General features: G+C 36.1%; 1 protein-coding gene across 3 annotated transcripts in view; it reads right to left on the bottom strand.

Moving 5' to 3' along the window:
- SLC4A10 (solute carrier family 4 member 10) overlaps positions 1-12,068 on the bottom strand; it is a gene marked incomplete at both ends in the record, with an annotated part of 154,965 nt that overhangs the window by 114,449 nt on the left and 28,448 nt on the right. The window contains one exon of one of the 3 annotated variants that reach the window (XM_084265221.1): positions 6,443-6,523. The exons of the other annotated variants lie outside the window; for them this stretch is intronic. Coding sequence (XP_084121347.1) covers positions 6,443-6,523 — 81 coding nt within the window. Of the gene's footprint in view, positions 1-6,442; positions 6,524-12,068 lie in introns of those variants that run through there. 3 annotated transcript variants of the gene reach the window in all.

Genomic DNA, 12,068 nt, shown 5'->3' with positions numbered 1-12,068 from the left:
AAACTGAGAACTGCACTAAGAACCTGATGAAGCAAAGAAAATCCCACCTTTACTAACACAATCTACAAAGTGAGGGTTTCCGAGCACATCGTGCTTCTTGTCTTGGAAATTATGAAACTCCCTGCTGTTTTCCAAGAAGAGCAGTGTTGCTCCATAATTGTCTGCTATGTCAACGTACATCACTACGCCTATGCCAAATAAGTAAACTGCAAACCAGAAGAGGAAGATATATGGTGATGAACATGCTGAGAAGACAGCAGCATTCATTATGGGAACAGCATCAGCTCCAGGGCTTAACCAATTTACGTTTCAGGATCCCTGCTGACCAGCTCTGTATAGAAACAGTTTCCAAAAGTGTCCAAAGGCAAAGAGTCTGATTCTTGCTTGCTATGACTGAGTAAACAGCATAAGAGATTCTTCAGTTTACCTACAGAAAATTTAAGCTGTGCATAATAGAAGATAAACGTACTATTCTTTATGTTCCTACATTAAATTAGAGATCTACAGGTGTGTAAGTGTATGCAAGCAAATCCAGGAAAATTAAAAGGAAATTAAACTAGAAATTGATAATGACATTTTTATGGACATAAAAAGAGACCCATGAGGGAAATAAAGTCTAAGCGATTACCAGGGAAATTTGTTTATAGCTGATGTTATACAGACGTTGCTAAAAATGTAAATTTAATCCCTGTCTCAGCAACTGCAGAGGATACTAAAATGGAAACAATTTAACACTTCTTATCTGTTGAAACAGGCAAGAAAAGGACCCGGAGCATGTCTCAGATCTGTGCTGAGGTTGCTGCTGTTACTGTAGATGTTCAGGACTAAAGGCAGTACTACTAACTACTTTTGACAGCACAGATTACATCTCTCACTGACATCCAGAGCAAATATGCAGCTTTGTATTAGAAGTTAGATGGCTAAGAAATTTCAGTGCATCTGCAACCTACAAAACAGAAAAATACTCAGGAAAGAGGAGGAGGAGAGCATAAGGCAGGCTGGGCAATAACCAAGCCCAGTGAGTCACTGCAAGACACTCACTAGCGGTAATGAGGAATTCACTCATGACTACACACAGAAGGACTGGTGACAGTACACTGAGATCTAGCAGAGGGGACAAGTCTGGAGAAAGCAATGAGGCAACAAAGTTCCTAGAGAAAGGAACTTTCCATCGCTTCCTTTTGGAACAAAAGAAGAATGCCAAGGCAGCCTTTCATTGTTCCACATTCCACATTAACATGAACTTTATTGACAGTATCCTGACACCCCTATTAAGTTGTGTGCCAGGCAGTCCTATTTTGATGTGTATTAGCACAGTCACCACAACTGATATTCTACAGATAAGAACCAGCCACAGTTACCAGACACACTGAGCTTCAGCCTTAGTAGCACTCAAGAGAACTGTGCCTACACTTGCAAACCAAAGAACCCAGGAATAATCTTCAACAGAATATACAGTCATAAGAAATCACTATATTGGTGCCATTGTTACAGAACTATTGTTTTATGTTTTCCATGTATGAGGTTTTTCTAACAATCATTCAGTGTAGTCCATTAAAAATGCTACATGGCAGTCAATACTAGGATAACACCAACCAACCTCCACCTTATTATATACGAAGAGCTGCCTAAATTTAAAATTGTCATAGGCACAACTGCTGTTTTAAGACATACACATATGAAGTCTAAAATTTTATATTCACCACAATTCACTTGTGGAACAGGACTAGAAAAGATAGATTAACAATGCGAAGAAGAAAAGGGGAAAGAGAAATCTGATTATTATTTTTAAAAGTGTGAAGTATTTCAGATGACCTTAGAAGGAAGATATAAAAGAAACACCTAAATACCTTTAAAAACTGACCTAAAGAGTGACATCAGCGGGCATAACCGATTCACATTGCTACCTCTCAGCCAGAAACCCCCTCAAGCATAGTTAACACCCTCACTTAAGAAAATTGGAGGTCTCCACCGTGCAAATTCATACCTCCAAACAGACTGGACACCTGAATGGAATTGGTCAATTGCAACTCCCCTTACTAATGCAAGGACAAAGTATTTCTCTGCTGTTCCACGTGCAGCATTCAGGCACAAAAATGACATTGCTTTTCCTGGAAATTTTTAATTGCAGGATTGGGACATAAAACTGATATTGCTTTTGTTAGAATAGTTTTAATGGCATTAAGTGTAGATACAAACCATATGGGTACAACTGCTTGCAAATGTTTTAATGACTCTGAATGTCTGCATAAAATCTTTATTAAAGAGAACTTATGCAAGTGAACTTATTATGTTATCAGAAGAGGAATGGGTGAATCTTTATCACTAAAGGCTCCTATATGCATTTGGTTTCATTTAAGCAGCCTGGGGAAAAGAAGGAAGCTATTATAAAAAATGAGCAAGGTTTTACAATACCTCAACACCCCCTCATGTCACTTAATGCCTGTTTTACATTTTCAATGAATACACCAAGCTGAATATTTTGTATCAGTTGATCATTGTGGCATCAGTTGAGAACATTTGAAAGCATTGTGCAAACTTCAAATTTCCACTAGAAATTTACAAATGATTTTTGGCGAGCTGACTAAAAACACAACTTAGGAATGCCTGTAGTTTGTGTTCCCCATAGTTTGCTTTATTATTATTATCATCATCATAGAATCATAGTATGGTTACGGCTGGAGGGGACATTAAAGATCATAAAGTACTATCGTGATAGATGTTATCTTTTTATGCAGTTACTTTAAAATTTGCATAGCTCGAAATATTAAAGCTTAACCTTTCACTTTAGTTGTTATTGTCTGCTTAAATCAATTAGCCTTGGGGGACATAGATTTGCTATAAGACATTCTAAAACAACAGGAGGTTTCATAACTAAAACTACTGCATGAGTTAAGGAAAGCTATTTCCAAAGCTTTTCTTCTCCAGAAGATTACCAGACATTACTATTTACAATTTTCAGAGCATTTGGTCCTCATTTTTCAAGGATACCTGTTCAACATTTCCCATATTTGATTGACCAGAGAATCTGGATTTTCTTCTATCCCTCTACTCAGCCCTGTTGAGATATAACTGGAGCACGCTGTCCAGTTGTGAGCTCCCTTCTTACGAGGGAGGCATGGACATACTGAAGCAAGCCCAGTAGGCCATGAAGGTCACAAATCAAAGATCATATGCCAGGCCTGTTTCAGCCTATAGAAGAGAAGACTCAGAGAGGTCTTATCAGAGCATACAAGTACCTGACCAGGGGGAAGTAGGAAAGGCTTAGCCAGACTCTTCTCAGTGGGGCCCAGTGACAGGACAAGAGGAAATACACACAAATTAAAATATGAAATGCATCACTTAAACATAAGGAAAAACTTGATCCCCTTAATTAAATGGGAATAGCACTATTTCCACACCTTACCATCAGTCATATCATGTAATCTCTTGCTGATAAGTACATTTTTTTTAATGACTCAGGAAAGTGATGCTCTCCCTTTTAGGGTCACACCAAAGTTGGTATGGCACAATGGTAAGCATTATTTAGCTTACTCTGTAAATAGTATTAATTTTACTAATTAAGCAAGCTATTGAAATTCACCAGAATTATGGGTCAGCTTCTACTTTATTCACATTTTCACATTGCATCCCTGCAAAACTCCCAAGTAATCTTTATTCAGAATGATCATGTTGGAACACTACATGGAATGGAGCAGTCTTGGAACACCAGTTATTTAGCTATGTATTTTGTGACGCTGCAGTAAACTATTACATCGTTATGCTATGTTAACGTTATGTTTTATACTTTTCTGACATGCTTACATTAAACCTTCCCTAAAACAGGTCATTAGGCCTGACTGGGTATATGAATTAAAATACTAAAAGAGGAGAATCTGACCAGAGAATATGATCATCTCTTGGAAGGCAGACTAATGTAGGATGAAAGGACTTGAATTCCTTCAACACACTCTGAATGTACTTTTTTGCTTATAATGTTTGGACATTTTTTAATGTTTGGCCATGATCTCTTATTTGTCCTAGTGTTGCCACTTCCTTAAGAACTAGCACTATAACTTACCAAAATGTCGGCTGTGTGGAATCAGTTGCATTCAACTTGGTTTGAAGAGGGATGGTATAGTTTTAAAGGCGGCATAAAATACCAACACACTGCTACTGGATTCAGTGACTCCAAATTTGTGCAATGTGTCCAAACATCAGCTAGAACATTCTAAAACTTTCTTTCTGTGGGTGGCTGGGGGGAAGAGTTACACAAACGAAATAGTTTTAAGTTTTCAGATCACTTCAGTCCAATTCCCTATTCTCATGTGTATCCCTATGCTGCTGCAATTCCTTCTCTTACAAAAAAACCTCCTTAATACATTCCTTTGGGCTATTATTCCCTAGTCCCTCCAAATGAGGAAAGACCTGCAATGGAACTATGCCCTTTGAAAAAACATATTCAAATGCACTTGCAACAGTAATACTATTGTTTTAAAATGGAATGACCTAAACATATGCTTCCCCAAGCAAGCTTTCTTTGCTGTGTTCCTCTGTAGATGTAGTTTCTATCCTAGAGAGGCCACAGTGGATGTCTATTACACTATTTGGAAATTATTGACAAGGTTGCATTTCAAACACATCCACAGAACTCAGTTTGCAGAATTAATATAAATGATGAAACAGAGTCTGCGGTAAGCATATGGCACACTGCTATAGCTTCCAGTTACGCAAAAATTCCATAGAGATCTAATTATTTTTAATGAGCAAAAGAGACTTCAGGAACAACTTCAAAATACAGGTAAGTCAAGATTTTAAATTATACTTGAGTAAGAAAAACAAAGAAGCCCAGAGGAGGGTAGGTACTATTTAAAAGTCCATAAATGCCCTGCAAAGTACCAAAATACCATGCAACCAATACTTTCAGGAATTTCATTCCAGTGCCAAGAAACAGAATGTACTCACTGTGACTAATACATTAAAATACTGAAAATAAATTCTAACAGATTAAAAAGATCTTGTAGCAAGTGAGAGGTATAGTTAAATCATTCCAAACATAATCAAGCTTAAGAGCAGGGCAGTCTTTCCCTGTTATTAATAAGAATGTAAGCTGGATAAGTAGACTGGGAAACTATAAATTATGGCCAGTAAAAGTAATACAATGTTTTTTACAAACATGTTTCTAATTAACAATGAAGACAGCCATTTTTACTGAAGCAGTTTGTTGCAGGTTCTTAAATTTGGTCTTCTGTGGTTTCATACACACTTAAATCTTGTGCTTTGGGATCAGGAAATACCCTTCCAATCTGCAGTCCAGTTACATGTGAAAATTGTTTCACAAGGGTAAATCAAGCAACAGAAATACTGCACACTACTTTCAGGCTTCAGCTGAGCTTTTAAAACACATGGCCAAACACGTTGCCATGGAAATGTTCTGCAAATACATCTAGAATTTCTTAAGATGGAGCTGAACATGTTTTTTTAAATAAACTTCTACGATCTCAAATATGATTACTTTATGCTATATTCAGAGGAAACAATGGCTATTATCTAGCTTTTTTGTTATCACATGAAGTGATAACAGTATCTCCAATTCTATTTTGTGCTCCATACATGAAATTAGGCCACTATCTTCCCATATAAAATACCCATATACTTGTTTTCTTTCATGTACTCTGACTTTGCTATCCATCACCACAATACATTAGCAGATACAAAAGTATTGGCCTTGCAATAAATTTGGCAACAGTTAAAAACAAAAAGGATAAGACATACTTCAGTAAAACATTTTTTTAAACAACATGCTACATATTTAAGTTATTAATCTTCTCTTTTACAGCCCATTAGTATTAGTACATGTCCCTGAGTGTAATAATTAAAAAGGGGAGAGTTATCTTGCCAAACTTCCACGGTTATGTTCAGTGAGCTATTTTTAAAATTGATTTGAAATGAAGAAAAAAACATAATCACTACTGCAAAATGAAGCAAGATCTGTGCCTGCAGAATAGCTGAGTCCTGTTACACAATGTGATACGTTGTTTTAAATAACCTGCCACTGTAGGTAAGCTGTTGCCTTACACTGTATTTCATATGACAAACACACACATTCACACAACAGCTTTGTGTGACATGTACAGGTAAAGCAAAATAAAAATGCAATACAATCTTGTCATTCTACTTTACAGCAAAGGTATAACCTTTAAGCATGAATTACTTAAATCATATTCACATTAAAAACAGGTTGCAAATATATATGGCATAACTTTACATTGTTCAAACAGCAATTAACAACACATTAGATTTCCAAGATATACATTGCTCTGCTTATGTAAACAGTCTACCCTATAAATCCTGTAGCAAATCCAACATGAAGCAATTACACAGACAAAGAGATTGTAAATGACCTAAAACCGTAAAACAAACCCTTGTGCTAGATATATTAGTATAAACTATGAGGTCATACCTGATGACTTAGAGACTGTAATGTCTCACCGGTTCCAAGCTGCATGACCTTTCTATTTCCAGAGACCCCCAAAAATTGCATTTCCTGTCTCTCAAAAGTACATCACAGACCCATCTATCTTTCAAAATCTTCTGGGGTAGTGAAGAAAGCATTAGCAGCCATTCTGTCCATCAGTCAGTGCTGGAGTCACTACCCTCAAGATATCGTATCTTAAATATAGTTTCCTCCGTGCGCTTACAGACATCCAGTAGTCAAGGAGGCTGACACAGCTATATCACTGATGCTGCTAATGCCATCTGAAAACAGTAAGCTTACTGCTTAAAGCAATCCTGCATCATCCAAACAGAACAAGCCACATCCTTCAACTCCTCACTTGCGTTTTTTATAAAACCCAGAGCTGCCATTATAGATTTTGTTTTCATCTGTGGTCAGCTAAAGGAGAAATTAGATATTATGCAACCAGCTTTGCATTAACAAAAGAAAAACAGCAGATGAAGCGACATATCGAGGTTATCAAATTTTGCTTGCATGACCACTCCTCAACAAGCACTATCACTATTCAGTAAAGGCATCACAATCTGATCCAAAGGAAAATTACCAGAAAGAAATGATAAACAATTCATAAGCAGCAAGGCAATTAAATACCCCTGTGGTACTGAAACAGCTATTTTATGCAGCCTTATGAATCCTAGTCCATATTAAATTAAAAATATTGCTTGCATAAGTATTTTTACTGTTTATTTTCAATAAATTGCATGATCACTGCATTGTTTCCATTACTCCCTGCTAGCAGCCAGAAAACAGCATGCCTTGAAAATGTGCCAGTATTATGACAGCAAAAATGTGTTTTGATATCAAACAAAACAATCATGCATGGGGTTTTTTTTCTGATATGAGAGACCTTTCAAGCTAACAAATGTACAGTATCCTCCTCAATAATTTTTAAATTATTAAGACTGAAAAGTAATAACTTTACTTTTTACTTAAACACATAGCAAGAATAAATATAACTAATGATTTATGATGATCAATTTTACTTGCATTAACTATCATTATGGGAACAAATCTATACAAACAAAAACCAAAAATCACAGAACTAAGATGAAACAGTGCCACCAAACTGGAAAAAGTTATCGTTTACAAAGTCCTCTGAATTCTAGATGCACAGAAAATACATTCATGTTCACACAGTGAGAAAGTCCTATTGAGGCACTCAGTCCATATCCTTAAACACACAGGAACATTCCCTCAACACATACTGAAATATATTGCTACTGGTCAAATTTTATAGACATAAAACTTGGAGAAAAAAAGTCTTCCCTAATTTAACCACAGCTTGCATGTTACTCAAATTAATTTGGATGCCATTCTTTACTTTGAAATATAAGCAGAAGCTGAAAATAGAAGTAAATGGTTCTAAATTAATTCACCCAGATCCTAGTCTGTTAGTTTAATATTATTATTATACAGTTGTAGTAATTGCTCTTTTGAGTAAGTTAATCAAGTTTGGCTTATAGTCATTCACATTATGACACCGATAATAGCAAACTGGCCTCATCCATGAATGCCACATATTTCCCTTCAGAGAGAGAAGCTGCCTGCTATCAAATTTTAACTGATTCGCTTAATACAGTGTGCAAGTGCCACAACATACGGATGCTTCATCTTCAGGAGAAGGGAATTCTGTTAGTCATGCAATCATATAGGGTCTCCGGTGACACGTTAGTAGCCCAGGAGAGGCTCATCAGGTGAAGCCCTAGGGGGCTTTAAAGTGCAGTAGGGAATTCATACATATATTCTTTATTATATTCTCCAAGAAAGTTAATCTTGAGGCCCAACAACCTGACACTATACAGCTGATGACTGTGGCAGTCATAGTACCACTTTGAAGATCAGCAAATGTTCTTGAAAGCTGCCACTTTCAAAATTTTTCCAGAAAAACTCATGAATTTACTTTCATCCCAGAAAATATTACTAAAGAAAATAAAATATTGCTAAGAAGACACTACTAAATCTATGTGAACAGACATACACACAGAGAGACAAAAGGGTCTTCGAATAATAGACAAGAATGATTCAGCATTAAAAGAAGGGGAAAATAGCTTTCCCCACATCAGTATGAAATGGGAATATCTCCCAAGGCAATATTTTTATTTCCAAAATAATTTTTCAAAATACACACAACAATACAATGTTACTAAATATTAAGTTATTTAATCTTATACAGATAGTTCTGCAATACTATGTTCTGATCACTAGCTGCTTACAGCTACGTAAGGGAGTAAGTACCTAGCATCTATGAGTTGCTGGCAAGCACTTCCAAGTCCCCACAAGCCACCTAGCAAGGGTACAAAGGCCAGCAAGCTGTCAAGAAGTGACCAAATAAAAACATATGTTACTAAGCCACCTTTCATAAAGATTATGTAGGCTCTCTCTGTGCAAATCTTGTAGTACATGATTATTTCCACTCAAAAGAGTGGAAAATGCTACGCTAGGAGCTATAACCACAGCTGTCAGAAACACCACTTGGAGTTTCTTCTCACAAAGAGTACATGATCTCTCCCCCAGCTGGACATTTGAAGAATTCAACAGCTAGCTAAAGACATGACAGAAAACAATTTTCCAGAGTTATGTTAATATCTCAGTACAAATTATAAATGCACTTAGAAATACAGAGTTATTTCTTCATGTGTATTCCCGCAGCTAGCGGAATCTTTTCCCAGAAGTTATTTCATGGTTTTCCTCATGGCAGTACAATTACTGCTTTGCAAAGGTGAAAATTTTAACATTTCACTAGCAATGTTAAAACAGAGGGTACAAATAGAGTACTTTTATCTAAAGTATAGTTATTCATTCTGAGATATGTTAAAGCAAAAATCTGGTAATTCATTTCCTTTAGAATATTAAAAGGTATCATTTTATATTACACAATAGCACTGCTCTCAAATACAGTTCACTTTTATTCCATTTTTTTCTTCACAGGAAAAAAAAAAAGAAAAAAAGTAGAAAAAAGAAAATTCAGAGTTCCTGGGGATTGTGCAGGTGAAATAAAGGTTCACTTGGAATCTATCATGAATCAGCTTCACATCAAAAAGACCTGACCTAAGCATTCAGTGAGCAAACAGGAGCTCTATCAGTCAACATTTTGAATGAAATTTAAGTCGTGTTTGCTAGTACTAATGATCACGATAAAGAACATCAGAGATCACTGAAAGGTAGAGATCTGTGTAGGTGTCAAGACACAAGTACCAAGGAAAACCAAAACATATTCAACTAAAGGAAAAATTTTGGAACAAGCACAAATCCATACCCAATGGTCATTCATGTTTGGGGCTTTTTTAACCTATCACCGTTGAAAGGTCGCAAGAGCAGGAAACCAAACTCAAAGACCAAGAATGTGCCTTTCACTCCTGTATTTCTACAAGGAGTGACCATGAAAATGAAGACAAGTGAAGAAAAAAGCAGAAACTAAAGGCACAGCAGAATTGGTATCATGAGCAGGACCTAGGAAAAATCAGAAATCAGATTTCCTGGGGCTCAACACTCATTGAAATAAGTTTAGAACCATGAAACAAAAACAGTAAACAAACAAAATCAAGTTGGTAGTTTTGGCTTCTGTACTGAAAACACAGAGCTTTTGTCTCAATACCTAGAATGGTATTCCTCATATAAATAGCCCAGCAATTTCTCTTAACCAAAACCATTCCTCAGATCTTAAGTTTCAGTTGATTGCTCAGATCAACACAGATTAAAAAAAATATCGCTGTACTTCAGTGGAATAAACTCAAAAGTAATTAATGACAGTCCCCGTTAATCCTAATGACAGGACTGTTTCTATTACCTTTCTCTAGTCTACATATTATCTCCTATTTAATTCTCCCATGAAATTATTGGGGGGGTGGTTGTGAAATGTAAATACCCTTCTCTAGACAAAAATGAAAACCATTAGAAAAATACAAAGTTAAATTTATTAACTCAGTAAAAACTTTTTCTCTTTTATGGACATATTTTGGTCTCTCAAGTAAAATACCATTCAAAGACTCCTTTTGGGATTATTTCATCAGGCATTATGTAAGTCTAATCAGTTCTGTAGATAACCATGACTGTTGTTAGCGAAAACTTGAAACATTTCTGAAGCAAGGGAAACAGGCGGATCTGAAACGTGACTGCTACTAGTGAAAATTTGCAAATGAGCTGCTTGGTTCCCATCCTGCCCAACAGTTCATGTAGCTATATCAAAACCTGCCTTTCCAAATACCCCGCTGTCAGAGTTGCTGTATCCTAGCACTAAAACTGAAGTTTGTATCTCAGGCTGGTCCCTGACAATCCAGATCACTGCACTACATGTTGCCAACAAATTAGAATAAATGCATAATAAACAGTTTTAAAATAATGAAAAGAATGGAAGATTTCTGTTTGGTATTTTAGCTTCAAAAACACTTCTAAATGTTTTGCATCCCATTTCCCAAAAAATAATGTAGGAGAAGGCAGAGATCTTTCAGACTTCTGAGAAGCAATCCTATAATTCCAGTGCACATAAAAGATGATTGCTTATATTTGTTCTTGGAAAATACAGAAAGTAGAGTACAACATCTCCTCAAAGTTTGCAAATGTACATTTATTTTCTTAGCAAAATTATGTTTATGTAAATCATGTATTCTAGAAAATTATTTGTAAAATCATATTGAAATTATTAATTTTAACTATGTGTCTAGAAGGTGAATAGGTTTCTTTGACTTTAAAGACAGCAGAGCTTTCCACATTTTTAAGCACCTCAAACAATACTGTAATTTGTGCCATGACCTGGGAAAACCTCTCTCATTTATTATCTGACTAACAACATGGCTGACTAAGGGCTTAACTTGCAAGCACTAGGGATATTAGAGTTGATTACATGAGAACACTTTCCTTAAAAAGTTGATGATGGAATTTGGACTCCATGTTGTACAGCGTAACATAAATTTATTTTCCTGATAAACAAAGAAATAAAAAAATAATTAAAAATGCTGGAACCAGTTAGCAAGCAAGTGCTACCAGCTTTTCCACAGAAGGAACAGCAGGACAGGTGATGCTGCTCTGGGTACCTCCCAAATACTACACAATAATAAAGTTGCAGCCTAGTTACAATGCACACGTCATACCTTTCTTCTGAGCCTTTTCATATCTCCCACATCCCCAAAGAGGAATAAAACCTCCTTTTTCTTAAGAAAAATTTGTCAGTTCACTAATCCTAGCTTCTTATCTGCCTCAGAATAGATCTGACTTTTCTAAATATTTTGCATTAAAAAGTTCTCTTTCAAAGACGAGAAATGTTAAATTTTGACATATAATTACCATTATCCTCTCTGCTAGCAGAAAATGATGGCAAAATGCCAGCTTGCTTGTCTGTTACAGATAAGACATTTCCAAGCTTCCATCCTTCCCTTTAGAGAAAACAGAAGGGGAAGACCAGCCAGGAGAAAGCCTACCCTGTCAGCTGATCCTGCAAGAAATAAAATTAATATTCTCCTAGCAGAAATCATTTTCGTCCAAGCCTGAGGTAAATGATAAGCCTTACCATATGTTATGATGGTCCTTTCAAGAATGACAAATTTGATGAGTTTTTCCTGGTTGGTCTCTCTCTCAT

This window comes from Gallinula chloropus, assembly GCF_964237585.1.
Source record: "Gallinula chloropus genome assembly, chromosome: 5".
Lineage (NCBI taxonomy): Eukaryota > Metazoa > Chordata > Aves > Gruiformes > Rallidae > Gallinula > Gallinula chloropus.
Note: the sequence above shows the minus strand (reverse complement) of the source record. Positions and strands in the feature narration are given on the sequence as shown.